Below are 27,550 nucleotides of genomic sequence, written 5' to 3'. Positions count from 1 at the left end.
GGCCCCAAGTCGGAGACGCGCGAGGGCGGGCGGGCGGTCACGTGGGCCGCCGGCGGCGCGACTCCCGGCTTTGGGCTCTGGGCGCTAGCGGCCGCCGGCTCCCGCGACCGCCGCCCCTGCCCGTCAACGGCGCCGCAGCCAGGTGCACCGCCGTCAGGTACGCCCTCGCCAGGTTCTCCCTCACTGGGCACCCTCCCCCTCCCCCTCCCGGAACCTCGCGGCCCATCCGCGCCCAGCCCTTTCCCCTTTGGACCTGTGGCCGGGCGGGACTCGCTTGTGCCCGGCTGCGCGACCACCGTCCCCTGCCATGCGTCCTTACACTCCAACAATTCGCCCCGCTCTCCCAGCCCTGACCCGGCCCCGAAGCCCAGTCTAGTTTAGGGGCTCCAAGGCTGAGGTGTGTTTGAGGAGTCTGAGTGGAACTCACTCTTCTTCTCTCTCCCAGGTGCCCTGGACGCGCCAGGCTGGGGCCGCCGCCTCCGAGCGCCCCGCAGGGGCCATGGATGTCGAGACAACAGAGGAACAGGGGGGTCCTGTACCCGCGCCAGCCGCACCCAGCGGACCTTGCCCAGCCGGCGCTCCGGCCCTCGGGGGGCGGCGCGAGCCCAAGAAGTACGCAGTAACAGATGACTACCAGTTGTCCAAGCAGGTGCTGGGCTTGGGTGTGAACGGCAAGGTGCTGGAGTGCTTCCACAGGCGCACTGGGCAGAAGTGTGCCCTGAAGGTCAGTGACCCTTAGTGCTGCGTAGGTGACTTGGAGGGCCCAACAGCAGAGGCCTGTGGGTACAGGAAATGCCCAGGGCCCCTGTTAATCTTACTCTCAGCAGCACTTTTCATCCTCAAACTTCCTTGTAAAGTCAGGTCCTTCTTCCTTTAGAGATGGGGAAACTGAGGCTTAGCCTAGCTAAGCTCATGGTGTCCCAGGGAGCAGGGGGTGGAGTCAGTATGAGTAGAGCCTGCTGTACCCGGAAGTAGGGAAAGAGTGGCTCCTGATTCTGGGTTTCTGGCTGGGCTTATGTGTTTGGGCCCAAGGAGGACCTTCACTCAGCTTGGCTGTTCCTTCCATGAAAAGCTCTTCTGACTGAAATGGGTTTGAGTTTCTTTCTGCCTGTGACTGAGTCCCCATGAAAGCTTGAGGTGGGGCTACATTTTCCTGTGGCCCCTGCCTGCCCGGCTGCAGTGGTGGGAGCCTCTTAGGGCTGGCTGGTGGGCAAGGCTGATGCCCATCACACCTGTGGGCAGGAAGGTGCTGATGGGCTCTAGCTGAGTCACCAGACCCATGTTGAAAGGGGCAGGCCCTATTTCAAGTCTGACCCACCCTGTTTCCTGGGCAGAGGGCAGGCCAGCCATCTAGCCACGTCATGCCGCTGTAGGCCTGGCTAAGACCTCACTGATACAGGTGGAATCCAGGCAGTCCTGGGGATGGCTGATCTAGCCACATACTTCTGGGCCTAGGACCCTGCCCCATACCCAGAATCCCTTGAATCTGTCATCACTGGGAACTTTACTTAATTGCAGTTTGTGCCAGTGGCCACTTGGGTGGGTAGAGCATGGCAAGGAGAGTGGCTCCTGGAGGTTAGACTACAGCAAGGATCTTCTCATTTTATAGTCATTGCAATCATAAGCCTGAGCACAGAGTCCTGCAGATGTAGCTCTAATCTTTGGCCTGTATTTGCCAGCTCCATGACCTTGGACTAGCTCTTTGGACTCTTGAAATCAGGTTTCTGCCTCTCTGCAAGGGTTGATAAGATAAGGAGTTGATGTGAGCTTGGGATGAAATGATGCATGTAGAGTAATTGGTAAAGAAACTGGAGCAGCTCTGGAGAGGCTACAGGACTTATTTAGCATGCAGGGTTTGCAAGTGTCTGAGCAGGGGCCTGGGCCTAACTCTCTGTCTTCCCCAGTGGCACTAGGACTAATAGTCGTCTCCCCAGGGTGATCTTGGAAGGGATCATGAGAATGGGTCTTGAGGATGCTCAGGGCTGGGCCGGTGGGGCTAGGTCTCAGGCACAGCTTCTTGGCTTACTAACTCAGCAGTGGAGTGGGGTTAGGGGGCCCTTTTGGAGCCCCAGGCAGGGGATTCTCTGAGTCCTTCAGGGAAAAGGTGGCTCTTCTGAGGGGAGATGGGGGTAATGGGGTGAGAAGTGAGAATCTCCACCCTCTTCCTCAGCACTGTCTTAGCCCTTTCAGCCCTGCTAGGGTCAGGGGGCAGTCTGAGTAGACAAGAGGCTGACTGAGGCCAGAGTACCTCTTAATACTGAGGCTTTGGCCCTGTGAGCCAGGGCTGAGCTCTGACCAGCCCCTGTGGTACTCCAGATGCTGTGAGGGAGGAATGGAGAGTGTGAGAGGCTAGAGATCATGGGCCCAGGCAGCGCTGGCCTAGACCCAGGACTGGGTCTAGGCCCTTCCCCATAGGTGCTGTGTCTAACAAGTAACTTGGGGGAACTTGTGACTGCAACAACTTCCAAGGCATCTTCTCTTGAATCTAGGGCCTCAGTGCTCTCTGTTCTGGGCTGGGAACTGGGACAGGCTTACAGAACCCCTTAAGGCTTCAGGGGTGAGTGTGACTAGGGCTACTGGCTTGAGACCTTCAGGACCTGACCCTAGGTTGGCCCTCCAGGGGGACATGGATTAGATGTGGACCCCACCCCAGCACCTTCCTGTTCTTGCCAACCCCCACCCTCTCCAGTGACCAAGCCTAAAAGTCCGTACCCTACTGGGCAGGTTCACTCCATCTTTCAAGATGGGACAAACACAGCCTGAAGCACTTTGTACCTATACTGTGAGTGATGACTCTGCTTTGAGGAGGGAGGGGGCACCTTTCTGCTTATAGCCTCTGCTCCCTACCCAGGAGGCCCAGGACAGGGGGACCTCAGCACATGGGCAGGCCTGGGCCCCAGGAGCTCAGCCAGCCTGTGAATGGGTCTCAGCCCTCTCTCTGCCTCTACCTAGCCCCTTCTCCAGTTGCTCCAGGTCAGCCTAAGTAGAGGCCCTGGGCTCTGTGTCTCTCAGCTTCCCCAGACCATCCCAGGTCCCCAGGCTGGCCTGTCCTTGTCCTGTAGCCTGGATTTGTCCAGCCCACTCCTTCCTGGTGGTCCAGGTCTAGCGTCTTGATCGCTCTCTATGCCCATTCTCCTGGTCCTGTTGCTCAAGGTGGCAGATAGTGCTTAGTATGAAGCCTGAAACAGGGCAGGCGCTCATAAAGCAGGAAGAGCTGTGGTCGCTGTCCCTGTAGCTGTTGCTGCTCTTTGGGGGCCCTAGAGAAGTAGACTCCTCCTCCTTGGGGAGCTGGGCCTCTTCCCCTTTCCCTCAGCCCCTGATCACTGGCTTGGTCTATCTTGGCCTCATTCACACTCAGCGGCTCCCTCCCAAGGCCAGTTTCCGCCACCAGTGCTGTCAGTCCACTCTCCATTCCACCCTTTGGCAGGAACTGGAGGTCTGCTTGCCAAGTATCCAGGGCAGGGGACTGCCTCCTACTGACCTCTTGCTTGTGACCCCTTCCAGTCCTAACTGGTTAATTGACACCCCTTAGCTTCACTCCTAACTGGACACAGCTCTGCCCATCTGTCCCCCATCAGTCACCCCATCATAGCTGAGATCCAGCCCCTCAATCCTTATCCCATATATGAAAATTGGGACCTGGAGTTAGTGGTCAGAAGTCACATGGCTTAACTGGGAGGGCGGATTATAGCAGAGGCCAGAATCCTCTTCCCTCCTGACTTCCTGCCAAGCCCACTTGTGGTCCTCAGCCTCTTGGCAGGCAGAAGTGACTTAAATAAAAACAATAAAAGAGGGGTTCTGCACATGGGAGGAGAAATGGAGTCTTCTTTCTGCCCCTGCTCTCTGGGCTCTGGGTCCACTGGAGCCTGTTGGAGGCCCCCAGGGCTCCCAGCGCCCTCCTCTTACTGTCTTTGTGGAGTGGAGTGGTGGGGTGCCAGATCCCCATGCCCAGGAAATCCCTGCATTGCTCCACAGGTGGGGCTGGCCTGTTGGAGCTGGTGCTGTAGAGCTGGATTTGAGGCTGGGTGGGGCTGCCAGGACAGCCAGGTACTTTCTCATCTGGCAGCTGCCACTCCTTCACCTGCCATCTCCAGACCGGTCAGATCAGCATCTGCGGGGCCTCTTGTTTACTGAGTCAACAAATCAGGAAGCATGTGGAGGGCTGGCAGCCCTGTACAGTGGGGTCTGGAGTCTGCAGTAGTGGTTTCACTGCACCTTAACATCTCCACAGGCTGCCCATCTCCTGGAAGGAAAGGCTCTGAGGAGGTCAAGCACTACCACACTCAAGTGGAGCCTTTGGAACTGCCAGGAGTAGGCCATTTGCTTTTTAAATGAGCATCCTAAGGAGGGCATCAAACCCTACGAAATGCCAATTGTGGGTTTTCCGCGGAGGTGGGTTGTTTTGAGATGCTTCACACCCTGCCTAGCCGGCCTTGGTCACAGCTTTAGAAGCTGTGCTCCTGGCTACTGTTGGGATTCCCTCTGCTGGGACTCCCAGAACCTTTTTCCCTTCCCACCCAGGAAGTGATGCCATCTGTCCAGGTGTCAGGCCTTGGGGTTGTGGATTCTAATATTCTTGTAAATAGCTAACAGTTTTCCAGAGTGTTCTGTCTGGCTGACCCTGTTCTCAGTGTGCAATACGTGTTATCTTACCTAACTTGTTATTCCCATTTTATGGTTGAAGACACTGATACTCATAAAGGTGAATGCTTTGCCCAAGGTGGACAGCTGGTGAGTGGCAGGGCTGGGACATGAGCCTTGGCAGTTTGATGACAGAGTCTTAGCACCTTAGTCATCTCATGCCTCGTGCAAGTCTGTGGGGACATGGGAGGGTCTCTGAGACTTGGCCCCTGGAAGGATGCTGGCAACGTCCTCCATGGTTCCCCTGGGTCCTAAGTGATGCTGCTGGTATTTGTCTGTACCTGCCTAGCTCCCTCACTGTACAGGACTCTGTGCCTGTAAGTGGTGGTGGTCATGCAAGGCCAGTGCACGAGGACCATGATGGCCGTGGGACTGCACCAGAAAGGTTGTGTGGTTCGTCCCAGGCCTTCTGAATTTCAGGCAAGCGCAGCCTAGCAGAGTCCAGGGTGCCACAGGCAGGAAGTCAGGTTGGTGAGTGGGGGAGAGAAAACTGTCAGGACCGGGCCAGCCAGGGGCGGTTTTCTGGAAGACATTGCCAGCTTTAATGCAGGCCTCTGGTCTGAGAAGGATGTGGATGACAGAGGAAGACCCAGGGTGTGACGACATGTCTGGCTTGGACAGCTCAGCACCTGCTGTGCAGTACCACTTCCCCACTCCTGAGTCTTGTGTCCTGGTCAGATATGGCTCATCTCAGCAGGGCTGGGGTCCGGGCCCTGACAAACTCTGGGGAGCTGTGGAGGGACCAAAGTGCTCCCGGAAGAAGAGGCGTTTACATAGGGCTTGAAGGATGGAGAGAAAAGGCCAGAGGTGACTCTCACTCTCCATCTGCCCACAACTCAGATTCATAGGTCGTCCACTAGAGGCCTCTCTCTTTGGTGACCTTCCCCACTAGGTGGGCAAAAATCTTCCCTCCTTCTCCCAGAGCTTATTTTTCTAGCATCACCAGGACCACCCTTGTGGACCACTGTTGCCAGGGGTTTTGTAGGGGCTTCTGGGTCACCTGGGCTGTTGTTCAGTTCAGGGCCTGGTCTCTATGACAACAGAGGTCTGTTATGTCTCTGCTGAGGTTTGCACTTGGGGAAGCTGTTTCCTACTTTGATCCCTTGTCTTCCTCTCCCAGGACCTCCTTGACACATCATCATAGGAGACCCCTGTGAGGGGGCAGCAGGTGGAGCATCTGGCTCTGTAGCCCCCCCAGCCTCCTTTCCTGGCAACGGGCTGCCATGTGTCCCAAGGTGATGGCCACCAGGCAAGAGCTGGGGACAGTGGTCATCCCTAGGTGAGGGCGTCTTCGCAGCACACCTGTATTGTAAAAGTGTTCACCAGGTCCCACCCGGATAGGTGAGTCTGCTGCTCTCAGGGCAGGGGGATCATGGCTCCAATGGACTCCCACAGGCTCCCATGTTTTCCCAGGAGAACTTCGGTTCTGCTGCCCTTTGTCCCACCTGTTCGAGGTCTCGTGTGGCTCCACATGAGAGGCCACCTGGGGTTGAGAGAGGAACAGGGCTCTGTGCTTAAAGTCCTTCCTGCTACTTTCTCCCCAAGTGACCTTGGAAAAAGGCAGTTTTGGAATTTTTTGCAAAACCACCATCATTTTGGTGCAGTTGAACCCTGGATTTGAATGTGTGGTGGGGAACGGGATGCGGTCTGGGTAGCTAACTCTCCCTGGGCTCCTGCTATGAGACTGCCCAGGCCCACAGACACTGTCAGAGAGCGGAGATCTCATCTGGGGCGGCCTGGGTACAGTTTTTGGTGGCACTTTATTGGCCTTCATGAGGCCTCACTTGGGCTTACCCTGCACCTGGGGAAGCCAGCCCCTTGCAGGGTTGGAAAGAATGATGTGAAAGAAACGCCTCCCCACCTCTGCCCTTTTGGAACTAAGTGGATTAGGCCCTGTGTCATTGTGATGAGCACCCTGCTGTGTGGGAACCATGGGGGCCGGTTTACAGCAGGAGCACCAGGTGGGCCTTTTTGAGGATGAGGAGCCTCAGGAGGCCTTTTTAGCACTGGATGGATCAGGGATGCTGAGAAGATTGATTTTGCTTTTTTTGCAGGTTTGGTATTAGGTTTGCCTTTTTCTTTAGACGAGGGCTTTGTCCTTGCTACTTTCTCTTTGTGCTGCTTTCCCTCTTTCTGTCTTCTTTGCCTCCCTGTCCCTCTCCTTCTTGCCCATCTCTGTTTCTTCTGCTGTCGCTCAGTCCCTCCCCTCTCGGGCTGCCACCTTCTATCTGTCTCATGGGTTCGGGCCTGGCTTGCCTCTTCTCCACAGCCTGCGGGCTGAGAGCAGGCGGAGGACAGATGGGGGCTGGTCAGGTGCTCGGGACTCATCTTACTCATCCTAGTCACCCTGAAAGCCTGCCCCACCCCCCAGTGTCTGGTGGGGATAGGACAAGAAGGAGGCCGCTCACAGTGTTTCCTCCGCTCCTGGCCTTGACCGAGTGCTGTCCGCCTTGGCAGCTGGAGCATTGGAGTCAGGGGCATTTGGGCCAAGCTTGTAACCTGAGGCGGTTCCCTGTGGAGTCTGGGAAGTCAGCCTTGGCTGTGGCTTCTGCTAGTGGGTCTCCTTTTATGGCTCAGTGGTCTGAGACTTGCTGGGGACAATGGTGCAAGACCAGGAGCACTGTGACGCCCAAGGATTGCTGGATGAGGTCGGGGAGAGAAAGGGCCACAGCCTCCCAGCCAACTGAGAGAGCCTATGGAGGGGATGGGAGGGCTTGAGGTGCGAGGCGGAGTGTGCCTCTGTTTTAGGTTCAGAACTGCGCTGCCCCGCGCTAGCTGGGATGAGCACCCCAGAGCTGCTGGCTCTCTAGCCTGCACCCTGAACTTGACCCCACCCCACCCCCTAAGTGATGATCAGAGTCTATTTTCAGGAGCATGAAAGGCCAGGGCCTTGACCTGCCACAGTCATCACCCCATTCCTAAGGGTTCAGCCTCCAGGGGACTCAGCTTGTTCCATAGCTGTTCCCGCAACATAAACAGACCCCCTTCTCAGGATGTGGCAGTGGGACTGGCAGGTGGTCTTTATGCCCTCTGACAGGCAGCAGCATGGGGCGGGGGGATAAAAGCACCCACTTATCCCTGGAGTGCTTTCTACACACTAAACACAAACACAGCAGAGTCTAAGAATGGGTTGTCACCACCCCCATGTCCTGGATGCAGAGACTGAGGTCCAGGAAGGCAAACTAACTCACTCAGGATCACATAGCAGGACACGCCCAGGCTGGGCTGGAACCCCAGCCTGTCTGGCAGCCAAGCTGTGCTCTCAGCCATCCTTCCCTGTGTGCCAGGCCCCCTCCCGGGCCAGTGTGCCCATCTGTAATAAGGGGCTGGGTGCTCTGCTTGACCGGGGCCCCCCTTCTGGCTGTGAAGACCATTTTGGTGGGCAGTGACTATGAACAGTGCCAGGGGAACAGTCAGCTGGGGTGACACCACCGTGGGGTGTGTGTTCTGCTGGGAACAGGAGCTCTGGGGTTAAGACCCCTCTCCAGCGCACTCCGTGGCTCAGTTCGATCTCTGAGTCAGGCCAAGCCAGTACCAAGGTGCGTCTTTACCCTAGGAAGGCTGAGAGAGTACAGATGAGTCACTGCAGCCCATTCCCAGGGCAGGAGTGTCCCTCGGTGCTGCCAGGCCACCGTCCCAGCCTCCCAGAGGGTGAGGCCTTCCTCCCTCTTTCGCTTCCCCTTCCTCATGGCTGTGGCTCCAGAGACCAGGAGTTTCCCAGGAGCTGGTTGGGTGTTGGAGGCTTGGGAGCCTCCTAGCTGAACAGGAGCAGCAGAGAGAGGGGCCTGGGCCCAAGGCCAAGGAGGCTGGAAGCCTGGGCAGCCAGTTCCCCTGCCTCCCCTGGGAGGAGCCTGAGGAGGGCGATGGCTGCCCGCGCTCACCCAGGCCTGTGTGGGGAGCTGCAGGGACGTGGATGAAGCCCAGGGGAGTGGGAGAGCTGCCGAGCAGACGTGGTGTTGGCTTTGGGAGGAGCAGGTCTTGGGGGCAGAGTCAGACGTTTCTCTAGGGTCTCTGCAGCCCCCACTTCTTACTCTCTGTCATCTTTGTAACATCTCCTCTGGGAGAAAGAAACCAGCTGTCCTTCCGAGAGCTAGAGGCTGTTGGGTCCCCCTCTGCAGAGCTGGCCAGAGGCATGGCCAGCTGGGTGCCTCAGCAGGGGTCTCCTGGGCATGGCCTCACTCGCCCTGGTTGCCCCTGCTTAGGGAAGGTGGCCACTGCCTCTGTCGCCCTGCATGGGCTGGGCTGGCATGACTGCAGTACAGCTGGGGCACAGCCTCAGTGGCCGAGGTGGGGGTCTCTGCATGAGGAAGGCCCACTGAAGAGGCATTTCTGAGTTCAGAATAAAACACTTGTGTTTGCTAAAAGTTTTTCAGTCTTGCGAAGAATATGTCTTGTTTTCACGCTGTCATAGAAGAAATAGAACCAGGGTAATGTTTCACCAATTGTGTAGCTGATTTTGACAGAAAAATCATTTTCTCCTTTAAGAAGCTAAAGGAGAATAATAGGAGCTGGACCCTCTGAGCAAGCACTCGCAGGGCTCACGAGATGCCGTGCGGCCTCTCCTCAGCCCCGTGGGAAGGCCATGGGTGGAATGTGAGGGTCTGGCACCTGCCGGGGGCAGGGGAGTTCTGGTCCTGCTACTTACACACTGTGTAACCTCTGAGAGAGGGTGGAGGCCATAGCTCTTTCTGCTCCTCTTTCCCTACCTGTAAAGCAGGTGCTGATAGTCCCAGACCTGCCTGCCCCACTCATGGGTGAGGAGAGTGTGTGCCCATTTCACAGATGAGGAGCTGGGGCTCAGGGAGGTTAGGGGACCAACGCAAGGTTACCACACACTTTGCAGAAGGGGGCGTTGCTCGAGAGGGTGCTCAGAGGAGTTGCAGATGTAAAGGTGTCTGTCGAAGAAAGTGGGGGTGCCCCCTCCTCCAGTCTGCCAAAGCTGAGGGCTGGGTTAATTCCTTGACTTGGGTCCCTGGCTTAGGTTGTTTCCCATGGCCAGGGTTCCCCCCTGAGATCAGCCACGATCTCCCCACGCTGGAGGGTCTGCCCCCTCCTCACTGAGCCTTTCACAGCAAAACATGATCCACAGACTCTTGATCCTTGGTCCACTTTTGCAAAGCCCAGTCCTGCCTCTCTCGGGATCTGAGATCATTTTCTGTGACCTGCTGGATTGGAGGGAGCCCACCTCCCTGGGCCCCAGAGGCTGCACCTGAATATCCCCATAATCTGAAGAACATGGAGGTGAAGACTGTGAGGCCACCTCAAGGCAAGACACAGGAGAACCCTGAAGCCAAGCAAACCTTGAAGCCCATCTCTGCTCTGTGTGCACTTGGTCCTGTGCTAACCTGAGCTCTCTGTGTGTTCTCATTCCATCCTCACGGCCATTGAGGGATATGAGTACTGTCACTGTCCCCATTTTCCAGGTTGGTCCAGTAAGACTCAGAGAGATTGAATGGCCTGTGCATAGCCACAGGTGAGTGGAGGACGGAACTGTCCTCTGCATCTGGCACGCAGGTCTGTCTGACCTGGAGCCCTGTGTGGCCATAACTGGTTCTTCTTAGCTCATGGACCCTGGCCTAGGGCACTGGGACCCTTGGGCCTGCCCAGCTAGCACTCATGTTCCTCTGTCCCTCTCCCTCCCTGCCTAGGAGCCTAGCTTAGTTTTTTTTGGAAACCTTCATCCCCTCCCCCACACCTCTCTATTCCTCCCCAGACCTGGCACTTCTGCCTTTGTTTCCAGGTTTTCTGGGGCTGGTGGGAAGCAAACAAACTGAGACCACCAATATTTAGCAAATTGAAGGAGTTTTGTGTTCTTGAGACTTGACAATTTCAAGTGTGTGTTGGCTCTCCTGTTCGCAGAGCTTCCTGGGAAGACATTGAGCTTGGAGCCCCAGCTACTCCCTCCCGTCCCAGGACTATGGTGGGAGGTGAGGAGGGAGGCTCCCAGTCAGTCAGCTACTTGCACCCCCACTTCTGACCATCAGGTACCCAGCCTTGGCCTGGAATGTGAGCAGCTGTTTGGGGGCCCTCTTTGTTCCTGGGCTCCCTTGAGAGGGGCTGGCCTTCCCCATCTTGCCTGCTTTGCCAGGTTGTGGCTCTGGAAAGAAAGGAGAATGAAAGAGAAGGAGCCAGGACCAGTTCCCTAGGGCTTACATCCTCATCAAGCATCCTGATGGGCAGTAACTCATCCGTAGACCCGCACATGCTTGAGGACAGAGTGCCTGTGGTAGCATTCCCAGCCGCAGCTTCAGGCTTACCCACCCCTCGGCAGGGCAGGAAATGTTTGCAGGCATCGGGAGGAGATCTGTAAAATGGGCAGAACTTTCTGGGCATGAGAGTTGAATCCTGGTTCCCAAAGGACTCCTAGACTCGGAGATAGCCATGGGTGAACCCTGTAACCCAGAAAAACTATACAACTTCCCTGAGTCTCAGTCTTCTCAGCTGAAAATGATGGTCAGTGATGCCATTGTTGAAGGAGTATAATTGCCCAGTACCTAGCAGGGGCCCTGTGAACATCCGCCACCATCGTAATAACTGCCAAGTGGCAGAGCCTGGTCTAGCCCCAGGGACATGGGGCCAAGCTCCACATATAACAGGAGCAGAGCAGCCGTTTGCATTGTCCACACTGCTAGCGCTAACAGGTATGGATTCAAGTTTTGACTCTCACTACCCAGAGGTGTGACCGGGCAAGTTACTTAACCTCTTAGAGTCAGTTTCCCCACAGGTAAAGGATGATGCTGGTTCTTCTCAGGATATAGTGAGTGATGAATGAGGTGGTGTCTGTGGCCAAGCGCTGTGGCCAATGCAGCACTAGCTGAGCCCCAGGGAGAGACTGTTGTTATAAAGGCAGTCCTCACACTGCATCAGGCCTTGGGTCTTCAGCTGTGGCCTAGACGTTTGGGGTCAGTGGTATAATGTGAGCCAACCCTGAGACAGAGGACTGTATATGGCCAGAAGTTAATGGAGCGAGGTCTGTTCCCGCGTGGGGCCAACTAATCCATAGCAGCAAAATTGGTTCCATTCGTTCCCTTACTGAGCTACTAAAGCTGGGGAAATGAGTGCGTGAGAGAATAATGGCACATGTCTGAGGCTCTCACTTGAAACTGTGGCTAAAATGTTAGATTTGACATGGCCAGCAGATTTCCCGATAGCACTGGTGCCCTTGGCGGGAGGGAGAGGGTGAAGTCAGTGAGGAGGGGACGGCTCTGGCTTTAAAAGGAAGATACTGAGGCCCTAAGGAGGAAATTCCTGCTTAGAACCCTGAACTTGAGGTCAGTCTTCATCATCCCCTCACGAAACTATGGCCTATGCCCCAAGTTGGCAAAGCAGCCAGCAAGGGTCCCACAAGCTGGCCAGGAGCCAGGGCGCAGTGCAGTAATGACCCTCCCTGGTGCTAACAGCACAAAGGCAGGGTGGTCTCAACAACTGGCTATAAAGTGAATCCTCCTCTTCCAGTGGTGTCTCTCAGAAGATTAGAGCTACGACACATGGAAAAATTATCCTCACTAATCACAGAACTGGGAGCCAGAAGGGATGCCAGATGTGACTGAGTTGAAGACTCTTACAAGGAGGGAGTTTTGTCAGTTCAAAGTGCTTTTCTCATCCATGATCTCCCTCTGTAGAGAATTGGGGTTCTCCACATGAAAAAAATAACGAGTCATTTTTACAAATCTATGTATTTGTAAGTATTTTACAAATACGCAAACCTATGTTTTCCTATAACATTCTGTTCACTTTGGGCCCCCGAGCGTGTTTGCTGTGGTGTCATCAACAGCCCGGTCATCAGTGTACCTTTTCAGTGCTCCCGCCTGGCACTGAACAAAGCTGGAAGCCCAGGAAAGGGGAAACAATGTGACTTGTGGTGGCCCATAGGGCAGTGAGAAGAAATGGACCCGTGGCTTCCAGGAGGTTCCCTTTGCTATAGGGGTGGTGTCTATCAGGCTGTGGGTTGTCATGAAATCAAATTCGTATTTCTTAATTGCTGCTGCCTCACTGATGGGAGAGATTACAAGCCAGCTCTCCTCCCCCGGAAGGAGTGGGTGTTCCGGCAGAGGCCACAGAGCAGCTTGGCCTGGGCTGCAGGTTAATTGGCTGGGAGTATGGAGGTTGGGGTGGGGTTGGGGAGGCTACTTGTCCAGGCCCAGGCCTTGAGGCCTCCTGTGTGTGTGTGTAAGACAGACAGAGATACTGTGAACACTTAACTTGGGAAGAGCCTGCCCTGGGGTGAGCTGGGTGTGGACACTGACTATGTGTGTGGGCATTTGGGCCTGGGAAGGTGGCTGAAGAGTAGTGCTGGGGGCTGGTCCCAAGGCTGTCTTACAGAGTCACCGTAGACATCCCAGCTCTATTTGATTCTCTAGGAAGGCAGACAGGGTGCTTTTACAGCTCTGTGCAAGGGAGGCGATGGGCCCTGCCGTGGAGGTGGGGCCTCAGTGGGAGTGGAGGTCTGAGCAGAGTGGTCTGGGCTTGGTCACCTGCCCAGGCAAGGCTGTCAGAGGTTGAGTTGTTTTAGCAAGACCCCCAGTCTTTCTTGGGCACCTCTTTGTGCCTAGTTCTCTGTAGACACTTCAAAGAAATAGAAAATTTTGGACAAATAAATGGATAGTTGTATGGGTCCTACTCTCTGAGGGGGTTCAGAGTCAACATCACAGAGTATAGAGACACAAACATACCCACGGCCCACACACTGACACACATTCCTTGTCCCCAAACTACCTACACCCATACACACCCTTGCACACACTCCTTACATGCAGGTGCTTCTGTATGCACGCACCCATGTTTCCATGGGCACACATACGCACCTACATACACCTACACACACCCCTGCTCATGTGCACACCTCTGCACCCATGCACACATTTATTTCAGAACAAGTTGCCTGAGTTTTGCAAGCTGTAGTTTTGGCCAGGGCCCTCCGACTTGGGACCACACCGTCCTCTCAGTTCCCCTCGGGGGTGTGGGGGTTGTCTGGATGCTCTCTCAAAAGTCCTTTTCTCCCTGTCCCAGCCTCACCGTACTCCAGCCTGGCAGCCCCAGGGCAATGACTTCATCCTCTGGAGCGTCTTTTCCCTCAATCTTTAAATTGGGGCTGATGATCCCCACCCTGCTTGCCTCACAGGGTGGCTCTGAGCATTCCCATGAGATAAGGGAAAAGAGAGTGTCTTGTAAAATGCAAATTGTTTTCCAAACAGTCAAATGCTGCTGTTGAATTCCTGAACTCAGGAATTCCTCCACCTACATGTAAACCCTGTCCGCGGGTGAGAAGGGACACAGCGTGGAGGCAGTAAGGAGGCCTGGCCAGTTCCGAGGCTCCCATTCCTGCTGGTGATGCTGGAGGTGCGTGGGCAGGTGTCTGTGGGGCACAGGCTGCTCTGCCCTCAGCCTTTGCTGGGTTCACTGTCGGGTCAGATTGGCAGGGGTCTCAGGTGTCTGGCTGCAGGCTCTTGGGTAGGTAAGAGACTTTGGCAAAGGAGAGTGAGGGGAGAAGGATGGGGTGGGAAGCATTTGATCAAAGCTTGAAGCTAGTGTAGTATCATTTGTTTAAGGAAATGTCTCAGATTCGATGCTCGTCTGACTTCAGTGGGGACCCATGACACCAGTACACCTGGGAGCCAAGGTTCTGCCTCACAGGTGTGCGGGGATGCCTGTCGGGCACTAGCTGGAGCTGTGGAGCTGCCCGGGAGCCATCACAGACCCTCCAGCTTTGGTGGACCCCTTGGGGGGGGTGCTCAGGGGACGTAGGATGGGAGTGATGCTAGGGTGTAGGTCTGTTGGGTTGTCAGAAGGCCACCCCATCTTCTTTTCTCCAGAGCTATGACTGAGGACCAGGACACCAGGTGACCCCCATGAGGTTCAGGCATTTGGATATAGGGTCAGTGGAGACCCAGGGGCCAGTCCATGGGGGCAGTGATGTGGGAGTGGGGCTACAGTAGGTATTTTGCAAGGAGCCCTGACCAGAGGTCCTCCTTGTGGTTCCCATCCCCCTGGTCTAGCCCAAGCCTTGCCACTTAACACTGGGGAGAGAGAGGCACAGAAAGGCAAAGGACCAGCCCAAGGTCACACAGAATAGGAGTAGAACCTGGTGGCCTCCTGTCTCCTAGCCCTGTGCTCATTCCTGTGCCTGGGAAGGTGGAACCTGTGCTTGGGGACATCTTTTATGAAGGATGGTGAGGACTCATGTACACCTGCATGAATGAAGCCATCTTGTAATAATGGCCTTGTGAGCTGGAGCAGTCAGGATGGGCTCCTTGGAAGAGGAGGTAAAGTCTGGTTCACCAGAGAGGGTGGGTGAGGTACACTGGGGAGCAAGTTTGGCCAGGTTGTCATGTCTCCCATTTGTTGAGCCTTCCTGGGGCCTCCTCAATTTAATCTTATTCTGTCCTCGTGGTTGTGAGAATTTCTTTCTCTTACCCCCTCTCTACAAATTTGTTCATTAAATCTACAAATATTATCTGAGTCAGTGTTCTGGCCAATACTGGGACCCAGTGGTGACCAGGCAGACTGGCCCTGCCCTTGTGGGCCCACAGTCTGATGCAGTAGGCAGCATGGTGCCAGCCTTACTGGGAAACAGCTGTGTGATCTGGGGCCATTACTTTCCCTCTCTGTGCCTCAATTTCTCTGCTAAAGAGTGGTGGTAATAGTCTCTTCCTTGTAATATTTGTAAAGTGCTCAGAACAGAGCCAGTCACATTGGAAGTACAATATCTATAGTATGTATTTGTTTAAGGAGTCGTCAAAGGAATGCGCTAAGTGTAGGTGGTGAGAAAGTGCTGCACAGGAGGGAGGTAAAAAGAGCAATGATGGGAGCTTTCTGGGGAGCTGGCAGCATTTTCTGTCCAGGGCTGTGGGTCGTAGGGTGTGTGCAGTCATCAAAATTCACTGAACTGGATTTGAGGCCTGTATGAATGTAAAGTATACTCACTTCACTGTATGTGAAGTATACCTCAATAATCAAGCATCTATAGAAAGAAAAATAAAGGATGAAGGGAGAATCAGGGATCCTTTAGGTCCTCTTTAGACAGGGAAGTCAGGGAGGGCTTCTGAGAGGAGGTGACGTTGGGAGGAACTCCTGGAAGAGGTGAAGGCCCTGGCTGTGGGGAAGAAAGATGAGAACATTGAGGCTCTAAGAGGTTTGGTGCTATACTCAAGGTCAACTCGAGGGATCCAGAGTGACAGCCCAGGAAACATGTTGGCAGCTGGCCCTGGTTGAGGCCACTGCAGAGCTCTGGCCCCTGTAATCTCCCCTGCAGAGAGGCCCGAGGGCACTCATTGTGTTTTCAGGAGGCAGCTTCCTCCCTGCCCCTGTGCCTGTTCTAGTGGCCTTGGCATTCAGGGAAGGACTATTTTAATCTGTATGGGAAATTGGTTCCTAAATATGGACTGAGTAGGATGGGAGACGTTGAGAGGCTCCAACTCAGGGCAGTTCCACCTGCTCCTCCACCTCAGCAAAGCACAGGGTGCAGGCCCGGGCCATGAGGCTCTCTGGCCTCTCCTTGACCATCCACCTCCATCCTTCCTCCCCTCTTACCATACCCCTCTTCCCATCCTTTGTTTGTTCAGGAGCCCAATGTTTTCTGCTAGGCTCCAGCCAGGGACTTCCAGGTTAACCTGACCTACTTCTGCCTTCAAGCTCCTTCCAGTCTGGTGGGAGGTACAGAGGCAAAAACCACTGAGGGAACAGCTGGAGAATTTTCCAGAGGACAAGACATCTGAACTGAGCCCAGAAGGTTCCTCAAAGGGAGAAAGTTGGCTCAAAGGCGAAGGAGATGGAGTGAGAGTTCACATGGCATAAGCATAGAGTGAGGCCTATTTGAGACCAGCATGTACATCATTCTGACCAGAACCCAAAGTGTTCTGGGGTCAGAGGAATGAGCAGGGAGAGGAAGGCAAGGCCTGGATGCCAAGGGAGGAGGTGGCCTTTATTTGGAGGACCAAGGGTAGGGATTTAAAGGTAGAGAAGGGCCAGAGAGAGAGAGGTGGGGCTGAGGAACCCACCGAAAGTGTTCCAGCTGTGGGCTTGGGGTCTTATGAGAGAAGAGAGAGGACCCTGGTATAGGGATTGGGTACCAGAAGCAGGGCAGAGTGAGGAGGGGGTCCAGGAGCCAGCCTGGGGGCCCTGGTAGGACACAGTCAGGACAGGCTAGGGAAGAGGGGCCAGGGAGAAGTGTTAGGAGGCAAGCAGAGAAGGGGTGCAGAGAGGACAGAACAGGGAGGGAGGATGGCACATCTTTGACCCTGTGGCTAAAGTCTGAGGTCCCCCTGGCTAAAGCCACCTCAGGACACAATGTGGGTGAGCTGGTGTGGTGATTGGGGATGACCGAGCCTCTACCCCCAGCACTATTAAGTAAGAAGCTGGGGCTTGGGAGCTGTGTGGGCGTGGAACAGAGGGGTGTTCTGGGAGGCAGAGGCAGCATTCGCAAGGGATCCATGGTTTCCAGGCTGGGAGTGTCTCCTTACAGCTGCCTCCATGCACAGCCCGTCCTGGACTAGGGAGTGGAGCAGGGACCCTGGAGTGGAGGGGCTGGCCCAGCTCCTTGCACTCCAGGCCAGGGTCAAGGTGAATAGCTCCGGAGATGGAGCAGCCACGGGCCAGCAGATGCGAGAACCCACTGCCTTCCTCTCTACCCCGGTTGGTCTTTGCCTAGAGAGCTTGGTCCCAGAGCCTGCCCCACACAGTGCCCTGGCAGGAGGCACCATTCTGCAGGGGAGGAAACCAAGACCAGTAGTGGCCCAGGGTCCTGTGGGTGCTGAGCAAGATGAACCTGATCTGAGCCTATCTGGTCCTCAGCCCTGCTCCACTAGGAAACCAATGTGAGCAGCCCTACTAGGGGATGGCTCATCCCTGCTCTCCCTACTCTGGGCCATCTCCCTCTGCATGCTGACTTCTCCGCCCACTTCAGGATCTTGCTCATTTCCGGTGATTGGCCTTAAGGTTGGCAGCCAGAGCCCAGGGCTGAGTTAACCTGAACAAGGATCCTGCCGCCCGCCCGCCCACCTGCTGCCTACCTTGCTGTGATGCATCCTGTGGGGCTGACTCTGTCATTATTCAGTTTTACAGAGTTGTGGACTATGGCTTGGAGCTGTGATTGCCTGAGGTCACACTGAGTCATTGGAGGAATTTAGCCCCAGGCCCGGACCCCATGCCACCAGGCCATCTGTCACCTCCCTCAAGTAGGGTCCTCCCTGCCCCCAGACTCTATCTCTGGGTTTACATTCTTCTGCCATCCCACTGTGAAAATGAAGCTCGGGGATATGTGGCCCCTGGCCTGGGGTCTCACAGCTAATATGTGATTTGACTACAAAACCTACTCAATTTCCGCTTCCTTGCTGCCCCTGGGAAGGGAGACAGGGGTTTCTGTGGTCTTGAGCCCATCCAAGCTTTCCGCCACCTCCCAGGCCTTCCCAAGCTACCAGCTGGGCTGCTTGAAGCTAACCTCAATCAAATCCAGGTGCTCATTGGACCACGAATCAGGAAAACCTGGATTTGAGCCCTCATTTTGCCCTTCATAAGCTGAGTGACCTTAGGCAGGTCTCCGGTGTCTCTGAGCATACATGTCCTTGTCTGCAAAGTGAGGGCAGTGGCACCATCTGGGTGGCTACTGGAGAAGTGGGTTTTGAGTCTGACGCTTTCTGTGCCTACCTGCCCTCAGCTCCTGTACGACAGCCCCAAGGCCCGGCAGGAGGTGGAGCACCACTGGCAGGCCTCGGGCGGCCCCCACATCGTGCGCATCCTGGACGTGTATGAGAACATGCATCACAACAAGCGCTGTCTCCTCATTGTCATGGAATGGTATGCCCCCCCCACCCCCCACCTCAGCGCCTCACCGGTACCCCAGTGGCCCCCAGGCTCCCATCATTTTTTCAGGGCCCTCTCTGGTCTTTAGATAGCAGCCGCAGGAGACACCGCAGCCCCTGGGGGCGGGGGGGTGGAACCTGTGCAGCTGGCCACAGGGCATCCTACAAGGATGGGAAGGAAGCCACAGGGCTCTAATATGTCCTCCCTGGCTGTGATTTCCGCTCTGCGAGGAGAGGGTGGAAGAGCTGTCAGAGAAGGCCTCCAAGCCCTGAACACGGGTTGGGGGGAGATTTGGGGAAGAGCAGGACGTACACGGTCCCCTCAGCTTTCTCCTTCCCACCTGGATGTGTGCTCCCGTGGTCCCACCTGGTGCTGGAGCCAGCGGACTCCTCCACCCCAGGCTTCTCCACTAGCGCTGTGGCTCAGTCCTGACCTTTCTCAGACCCTGGGCCCTTTGTCTTGGCCTCCAGCTCCCCTCTGTCTTCCTTCCTTCCCCCTCACCCCACAGGGTAGCAGCTCTTGAGTCAGATTTGGGGTTCAGATCCTGGCTCTGCTGCCCACTAGCTGTGTGGCCTTGGGCAGTTGCTAACCTCTCTGAATCACTGTAACTCCCACATGAAATATGGAGGAAGATCTTAATGTAGCATTCACCCTGTTCATTCTAAGTGTTCCAGTGTATTGCTGATTCAATCTCCACTACTCTGTGAGGTTGGTGCTATAATCCCTGTTTTACAAACTAAGAAGCTGAGGCACAGAGAGGAGAAGGGACCAGCCCAGGATCACACAGCAGCACACATGAATGGTTTGCCCAGGGCACAGCCCACAGTAGATGCTCAGAGAACAATGGTCATGATGATGATAGTTGACATCCTCATTTGGGGAAACTTGGATGAGTGTGGGGCTACCAGGTAGGGACTGTGCCACTGGGAACACAGGGACTCCCTTGTGAAGATCTGAGCCCACCATCCTCCTCTAGTTCTAAGAGTTCAGTTCAACCCACCCAAGCTAACAGCCCACCACACAGCAGGCTCTGCAAGGCACAGGGAGGCTGAGAGTGACCTTTCCCCAGGGGAAGAGCAGCAGGGCTTGAGGCCTGGGCCTGTGATTCAGGGCAGGGGCGGGTTGACACCTGATTCTCCCTCTCCCTGCTTACAGTCACCTTGTCTTATAGCATGGAAGGTGGTGAGTTGTTCAGCAGGATTCAGGAGCGTGGTGACCAGGCTTTCACTGAGAGAGGTATGTGCGTGCAGCTGGACCAGGGATTTTGGCTGGGATGGATCATACAGAGTTTCTGTATGATGCTGGGCAAGGCCCTGCTCCTCTCTGTGTCTCAGTTTCCCCAGCTGAACAGGAGGGGGTGGGACAGAGTGTCCATCTCCCAAGGGGTTCTGTGAGTCTATGACACCTTGTCGGAGGTGGACTCCATGGCCTTGGGATGGAGGCTTCAAGGCCTCTTGATGCCAACCAGCAGCTGACCTGGGGAGAGGTAGCCCAGGCCTGCAGAAAGAGGTCCAGGTGAACTGCGGGCATTCCCAGAGGAACCTAGGCTGGTCTGAGTCAGGGTATGGGATGGGGGTTCTAGGTGGCAAGAGTGCTGTTACAGGCTCGTGCTTTCCCAGGAGGGATGATAGGGTGGAGTCCTCTAGGCTGCCTGACCCTTGACTGGCATCATTGACACCCCCTTACCTCCCATCTGTGTCTGCAGAAGCCGCAGAGATCATGCGGGATATTGGCACCGCCATCCAGTTCCTGCACAGCCAGAACATCGCCCACCGAGATGTCAAGGTGAGATTCCAGGACCCAGGTTGGGAGACCAGGGAAGAGAGTACCACCCATAAACCCCAATAGTCCCAGCATCCACCAGATGGAATCCAGGGTCCTTGGTCAGCATTCAAGACCTCTGCCCCCTGGCCCAGACTGCTCTTCTCAGCCTCTTCTCCCGTGGTCCCTGCAAACCCACTGTGCTCTAGTCAGACAGGTCTCCTTGTTTCCTTCAAAACTGTAATCTGAATTGCCATAAGAATGACTGAGTGCCGACCTCAAGCCAGTAGGTCCTAGTAAGAAGCATCTCATTTAATCCTCACCCAGCCTGTGAGATGGATGCTGTTACCCATTTTACAAATGAGGAGCCCTAGAGAGATTAAGTGTCTTGCTCAAGGCTGTGCAGTTGCTGCACTGGGATTCATTCATTCATTTGTTCATTCACCAAGGATTTTGGGGAGACACAATGTGCCAGGCCTCAGGCCGGGGCTGCCTCATGCTGTTGGGGCTTCTGTGAAGTAGCAGCCATAGTTTCAATAGGTTGGGCCCTCTAATGCCAGCATTTTAAGGCAAAGAAGCCATTGGCTGGGCACTGGAGAAAGGAGCAGAGGTAACCCAATCGCTGGACCTACTTGCCCTTCCAGTGGACAGGCTTGCGAGATGTTCTCTCCAAATTTCCTGCCCAGGGAGGACTGGATCTCAGAGGTGATCGGGATCAGGTGGATGAAATGTAAACTGAGGCAGCCTCACATACACACATACACACACTCAATGCATGTGCCAGCCCCCATCAGAGCAGAATCTATAACTCCCTTCGCCCCATTCCTAGAGCATGATCCCCTAGGCTGTTTCCTCCTGAGACTGGGCAGAGGAGACCTGAGGGTCCAGCTGCTGCATCAGGTCCTTCCTCTGGCTGAGTATCGCCAACCCATACAGTTAGCCTTTGATTTTGGATACAAGTGAAGCCACAATAGACTCACCTTCTGAACTCTTCCTTTATTTTGGCCTTGGCTTCCTTTTTTCCCTTGAGGGGAGAAAAGCCTTCTGCAGAGAAGATTCCTTTGTGTAGACTAAAACTGCTTCCTTGTTTTATCCCAATCCAAGGTAAGATTTTCTCAAATAGAACCTGAGAAATAGCTTTCACTGGCTCCAGACTGGAACTCCATCTAATGCCCCATCCTGCTACCCCAACTCTGCTGCCCTTCTCCATGGGCCTAGGTCCTACCTGTTCATTAAAAACCAGCTTCAGGGCTGCCTCCTCCATGCAGCCTTCATCCCTCAGACTCTCTGTGCTCTATAACCAGGAAGGTTGGCCTCTGTGCAGCTCCTTGGGGCCTAAGCAGAGAGGCCTTCTCCCTGAACAACCTCAAGGGGGCCTGTCCTGTGGGCTCATCCTGGGCTGGGCACAGGAAGTAGGCTTGACAGCACTGGATCAGAAGCCTAGCTTTCCCTCGAACCCTCATTTTGGCATTTCATGGCAGCATCACCAAATCAGCCTCAGAAGTTCCTGCCCCTGGGCTTTCTGTGGCACTTGGTTATCCACACCCTTGGTCGAACACCTGCCTCAGTTTCCACTCTGCCAAGTTACTTCTTAGCCAGCTTAGTCTTCTCCAAATTTGGCCCGCATTGTTGGTGGCCGAGAACAAGGTCTTTTTAATGAGATGGGCCTGGCTTCTCCTGCCTCAATCTAGAGGAAAGAGGGAGGGAGGAAGTCTGGCTAAAGATCACCCTGAGACTCTGCCCCCACCTGGAGCCTAACTCCAGACCAATGTTTTCTCTTCCCGGCCCAGCCTGAAAACCTGCTCTACACGTCCAAGGAGAAAGATGCGGTACTCAAGCTCACTGACTTTGGCTTTGCCAAGGAGACCACCCAAAATGCCCTGCAGACTCCCTGCTACACTCCCTATTATGTGGGTGAGTCCTTGGGTCACGCCTGGACCCTGCTGTGGTGTGAGGCAGCCGGTGGGTTGCCGAAGCCAAAGGGTTAAAGCCCAGTGAGGAGGGAGGGGAGGATTCTGTCTGCGTGGAGGCGGTGACTGGGGGGCCGGAGGCTGCAAAAATATTCTCTCAAACTCCAGCTTCTGCTTTTGAAAATAGATCCAGGAAAATTCTGGCTGTGGCCTGTGAGCTGAATGACATCACAGTGGCTCTAAATATATACGTGATAAAAGGCTGCCATCAGCTTGGGACAGAGCCCAAACGCGGTTGTTTTTCTCCAGTTTTTATCTTCCTGGGAGTCATGTTCAGAGAGGGAGCAGGCGTTTCCTCCTACATTAGAGGGATACAGGGTACCAGCCACCTGCCTTGTGGGAGAGAGTCCCTTAGGCCAGGGCACGGCTGGGACCCAGGGTGGTGCACAGACTCATGCTTCCTGGAGAAACTCCCTGCTCCCATGAGCGGGCAGCCCCCAGATCTGGACAGCCCCTGCTGCAAGTGGCCCTTCCCGGAGAGTGGGGCAATGACTCGTTTTACAGAAAGCTCTTCTCCTTCAGAATAAGCCTCCCAAGAGAGCTGGCTGTTTAAGGGGTAGGAAGCCCCTTGAGACAGCTGGAACAGCACTCTGTTTACCAGGATGTGTTTTGCGGTATTTTAACTTAGAAGTCTTCTGGCCTCCCCCTGCCATTGCACAGGTGGGAAGACCAAGGCCCCGTGGGAGGGTAGCGAAGCTGATAGTGGAACTCAGAGCCCTGGCCCCAGCTCTTCCTTGCCCGTGACCTAGCCTGTGCATTCAGGAGGCAAGGGACACAGGGCAGCTGGTGGGCTGAGGCCCTCTCACCTATGGCAGGACCCCACCAAACCCCAGACTGCCCCTTTCTCCCTCTCCTCTCTCACCAAGGCTGAGACTGGCCCAAAGTAGCTAGGAGGCTATCGTTTCTTACAACCCAGCCTAAAAGTGGATTTTTTTTTTCTGGGAGATGTTTTTCCTCCCCCAACTTCACACGCATGCTGCCTTCCCAGAAGGTGCCAGACACCAATCTGCTGTGCCCCTCCAGCAGCCCGGGCACCTGCTCTCCACCTTGCCCGGGCTTTAGGTACCTGCCTGGGCTCCAAGACCCTTGAGACTGAGAGCCCTCCTGTGCCCTCTGCCCTGGTAGCTCCTGAGGTCCTGGGTCCAGAAAAGTATGACAAGTCATGTGACATGTGGTCCCTGGGTGTCATCATGTACATCCTGTGAGTATAACCACCTCTGACTCCTGCACCCCCACCCCCATGTACCCTCAGTACCACTTCTGCCCCACCACCCGCCACCCTTGGTGAGGGGCTTAAGCAGGTCACACTTCATGTAGGTTGGCCTTCCCTCTGGTCATGGGACACCCCTCCTTCAGGCTGCCTGAAGGCCTCCCCAGGCCAAGGGCAGATGGTGTTCCTGGGATGAACCCCAGACTTGAGAGCCCTGGTGCCGTGGTGTCTGGCTGTCTGTCTCCCCAGTCAGGGTCTTGGGGAGGAGAAGGGGTCCACCCTGACACTGCCCCCATACCTGTGCCGAATGACTTCCGCCCTCCCCCAGCCTGTGCGGCTTCCCGCCCTTCTACTCCAATACCGGCCAGGCCATCTCCCCAGGGATGAAGAGAAGGATCCGCCTCGGCCAGTATGGCTTCCCCAATCCTGAGTGGTCAGAAGTCTCTGAAGATGGTGAGTGAACCTCTGCCCCAGCTTCTCCACCAGACCCCACCAGCCTTCCTTCTGGGAGAGACCACTTTTTTGACCTGATCCTAGCTCCCCCACATCTCAGCTGTGCGACCCTAGGCAAGTCACCTAACCTTTCTGAAACTCAATTTTTATGTCTACCAAATGGGCTCAAAACCTGCCTCCTCAAAACTTCCCCTAACTGTGTCTTTCATCCGTATTTTCCCTTTCAGGACCACAAACAAGTCTGCCTTTATCATTTATCTATTGCTGCTTCACAAATTACCCTGAACACTTAAAACAAGAAAAGAGGGTGGGGTAGGGCAGTAATAGCTCAGTGGTAAGAATGTGTGCTTAGCATGCATGAGGTCCTCAGTTCAGTCCCTGGTATCCATTAAAAATAAATAAATAAACTTAATTACGTCTCCCCCAAAAAATACAAGTTAAGAAAGCAGGACAGGAAGCAGTTATTAACTCACTGTTTCTGTGGGTCAGGAATTAAGAGCATGTGTGGAGCTCGTGGTCTGTGGGAAGAGGGCTGGCTCTGAGGAACTGGGCAGCCTCACCACTCCCCTCTCTTCCATAGCCAAGCAACTGATCCGCCTCCTGTTGAAGACAGACCCCACAGAGAGGCTGACCATCACACAGTTCATGAACCATCCATGGATCAACGTAAGCGCCTTGTGGTCCCGTGGTGGGCAGGGTGACGACAAGCTAGAGGAGGGCTGCCAGGAGGGCGATGGCTCTGGAGGCCCTGACATGGGCCACAGATGTGTGGCAGTGCCCCACCTGTGACTTGCCTTTGCCCCTCACTGCTCCTATCAGGCTCCTTCACCCCCCGGGGCCTTGGTTTCCCCATCTGAGTCTGGAAGAAAGGGGGTGGGGTGGGGCAGCCAGTGCTGTCCCGGGTGCTTGCGGGATCTGATCCAGGGGCTTGGGGCTCCTTCCAGCAATCAATGGTGGTGCCGCAGACTCCACTCCATACGGCCCGGGTGCTGCAGGAGGACAGAGACCACTGGGATGAAGTCAAGGTGGGTGGACTCTACCTCAGTCTCCCTGCAGGTAACAGGGTTTTGGGAAAAGGGTAATGACCACCTAGAACCTGGGTCTTCCGCCCCCTCTCCCATTGACACAAGGTGTCAGTGACTGCACCAGTGGTCCAATCTTGGCACTCAGAGCACTGGGCTGCTACCCCATTCAGGGTAGTGCTCTGGGCTTGCTCCCTCAATGAAGCGGACCAGGGACTCAGTGAAGGGACTTTTGCCCCAGGCTTTGGCCACAACCCCTATTATAATCTGCAACATTGAGAGTGTGGTCAGCATGGTTTTAAACTCAGCAGAGGCCAGATTTGAGCATATGGCGCAGCAGCTCAGAGCCAGGGCACCCAGGACACAATCTTTGGGTCCTAGTGCCCTGGGTGCACAGCAAGATGGCATTCCCTGTGGGCCTTGTGGTTCTGAGCAGGTGACATTGGTCCAAGTCCCTATCCTACTTATCCTTGGTGGTCCCAGGGATTCACTGTACTTCCTGTGCCTTAGTGGATAAGCTCAGAGTCTGCTGCAAGGGACTAGTGAGGATTAAGTGAGGCAAAAGGGTGGGCCCAGTGGTAGGTATACAGGAGGCCCTCGGGCAGCAAAGGCTGTCACTGACATAATTAAGGGGCTATCCAGACAGGAGGGTGATGGATCTTGAGGTCAGTATATACTGATCTTCCTCCACACCCGTCCCCAGGAGGAAATGACCAGCGCCCTGGCGACCATGCGTGTGGACTACGACCAGGTGAAGATCAAGGACCTGAAGACCTCTAACAACCGGCTCCTCAACAAGAGGAGGAAGAAGCAGGCAGGCGGCTCCTCGGCCTCGCAGGGCTGCAGTAATCAGTAGCTCATGGGGTCAGAGGAGCAGGGCCTCTCAGTCTGGAGGACACAGTGGAGTGTGCGGAAGCCTTGACCCGGAGAGCCCAGGGTCATTTTTTAAACAAAAGGGTTATTTTATTGTGTTTTAATTTGTTACTTGGAACTTCAGGATGGGGGACTATGACCCCAGTCCTTCAGGGTCCCAGCCTAGGTTGAGGCCCTAGAGAAGGGCCAAAGCCTGGGGGCTAGGGAGCGACCTGCTACAGCTGCTGTGCCTTTGGCCAGAGTGGCCTGAATGAACTGTGGCTCTGTGGTCCTGGGGCATGGCCTTAGACTTCTAGGCCACTGGGAGTTGTGGCTGGGCTTCCCTCCTTCTGTGGAAACAGTTCCCTGTAGGGTGGGCAGATGGGCCCGGCCTTGGGAAAGGCATCCGGTCACTGGTTGTCATGGTGACCAGGGACATGGTTGCTGTCTCTGAATGCTGAGTGAGTGAGCAAGGGAGGGAGAAGGGGCAATTGAGGGTCTGTGTGCCTTCTTGGGGAGGCTGCTCTCCCTCACGCTGCTTGCCCCGCTCAGACTCACCCCTCTTTGGTCTCACTGAGGACACAGGGTCAGTCTGCCAGCCTCCCGGGGTGGTCCAGCCCTGTCTTGCTGCAACCCCATCCCACAGGGCCCTTGGAATTCTCCTTCCATAGAGTTCCTGGGCCCAGCCACCCTGTTACTACGCCCTCTACCCAAAGAGTGGCCTCTCATCTCAACTGAGGGTAGGAAGTATTTTTAACCCTTTTTTATTTTGGAGAATGTCACTGTGACAAAAGCCAGTGCAGTTTCCCTGCCCCAACCTGCTTATCGGATCCCAGAAAGGAAGGCCTCTCTCCTTAATGGCTCATCCTGTACTCTTGGTTGGTCCGAGGTGATGGCAGGGGTTGTCTCCTAGTGTACATCTGTGAGAGTGGATGGCTGGAGGCAGAGCCAAGAGGCTCCCGTTAATCAGGAGTCTCTCTATCCAGGTCAGACCCGAGGCAGCAGAAGGCTGCTCTGTGATGCTTAGAAGGTCTAGTCCTGGCTTTGGCCTGAGTCAGAGTGGAGAAGGCCCCTTCTTTCTGGTCCAGGCTCACCTAGTCCCATGCTGCCCACATAGCCTCAGGGTGCTGAATGCCTGATGTGGGCCCGGCAAGTGCCTGACACCCAGCTTGGTTCCTGGCTCCCAGTCCTTCTCTCACTGGCTGGGAAATCCTAGACCACCTTAGATAGGGCAACACTGCTGGGTTTTACATCCAAATATTAATAAACAACATTTTGGCATTTTCCCCTGGTCCCTGGGTTTCTCTCTGTCTATATGAGTGGACAAAAGTGGCCCAAGGGCATGTGCCCATACCCACTAGTGATTTCACTCCTGCTGCAGAGGGTGCCTCAGGCCTGGTAAACATGCCAGGCTGACTCCAGGGCCACCCTGGTCTCAGCAGGCATGGAGAGGTCAGAGGAGCTGAGGGATGGCAGCTACTCTGCACTGCTCCGGTGCACTGTGTGTGACACCCGCCCCCGGCCTGGTGTGCACCAGTGTCTGCCCACAGTGGCCACCCCCAGCTGTGTGCCAGCCTGCTGAAGGGCGGGCAGAGCGCCTGCTGCAATGCTGAGCTATTTTCAGAAGCTGCCAGATTTCATTTGGCAGCGAGAATGTTGAGGAGGGGAGGAGGCGGGACGCTGGAACCTGTCTTTTGATGACTCCAGCGACAGAGCACCCTCAGCCCTTGGGAGCCCTTGTGGGCAGCCTTGGGGGGGCCCTAACTGTGGCATATTCCCCCAGCCCCTGTCCTCCCAGTTTCCCAAGAGCTATCTGGCACCCACAGCCCCCGCCTCCCCCTCAA

General features: G+C 55.3%; 1 protein-coding gene across 2 annotated transcripts; it reads left to right on the top strand.

Moving 5' to 3' along the window:
• MAPKAPK3 (MAPK activated protein kinase 3) lies at nucleotides 1–26,992 on the top strand. 2 transcript variants are annotated; one of them, XM_074344818.1, is made up of 12 exons: nucleotides 1–157; nucleotides 446–724; nucleotides 18,293–18,432; nucleotides 19,610–19,674; nucleotides 20,144–20,223; nucleotides 21,990–22,113; nucleotides 23,295–23,370; nucleotides 23,708–23,832; nucleotides 24,413–24,498; nucleotides 24,777–24,857; nucleotides 25,558–25,668; nucleotides 25,732–26,992. In XM_074344818.1, the coding sequence occupies exons 2-12, from the start codon at nucleotides 500–502 to the stop codon at nucleotides 25,774–25,776; spliced, it is 1,158 nt and encodes a 385-aa protein (XP_074200919.1). In that variant the 5' UTR covers nucleotides 1–157; nucleotides 446–499; the 3' UTR covers nucleotides 25,777–26,992. The 2 variants fall into 2 exon arrangements, with proteins under 2 accessions (XP_074200919.1, XP_010967417.2); XM_010969115.3 differs by having other exon boundaries at nucleotides 25,558–26,992.
• The last annotated feature ends 558 nt before the right edge of the window (nucleotides 26,993–27,550 follow it).

Source organism: Camelus bactrianus, chromosome 17 (assembly GCF_048773025.1).
Source record: "Camelus bactrianus isolate YW-2024 breed Bactrian camel chromosome 17, ASM4877302v1, whole genome shotgun sequence".
Taxonomy (NCBI): Eukaryota; Metazoa; Chordata; class Mammalia; order Artiodactyla; family Camelidae; genus Camelus; species Camelus bactrianus.
The sequence above is the reverse complement of the archived record's forward strand: the minus strand, read 5'-3'. Positions and strand labels throughout refer to the sequence as shown.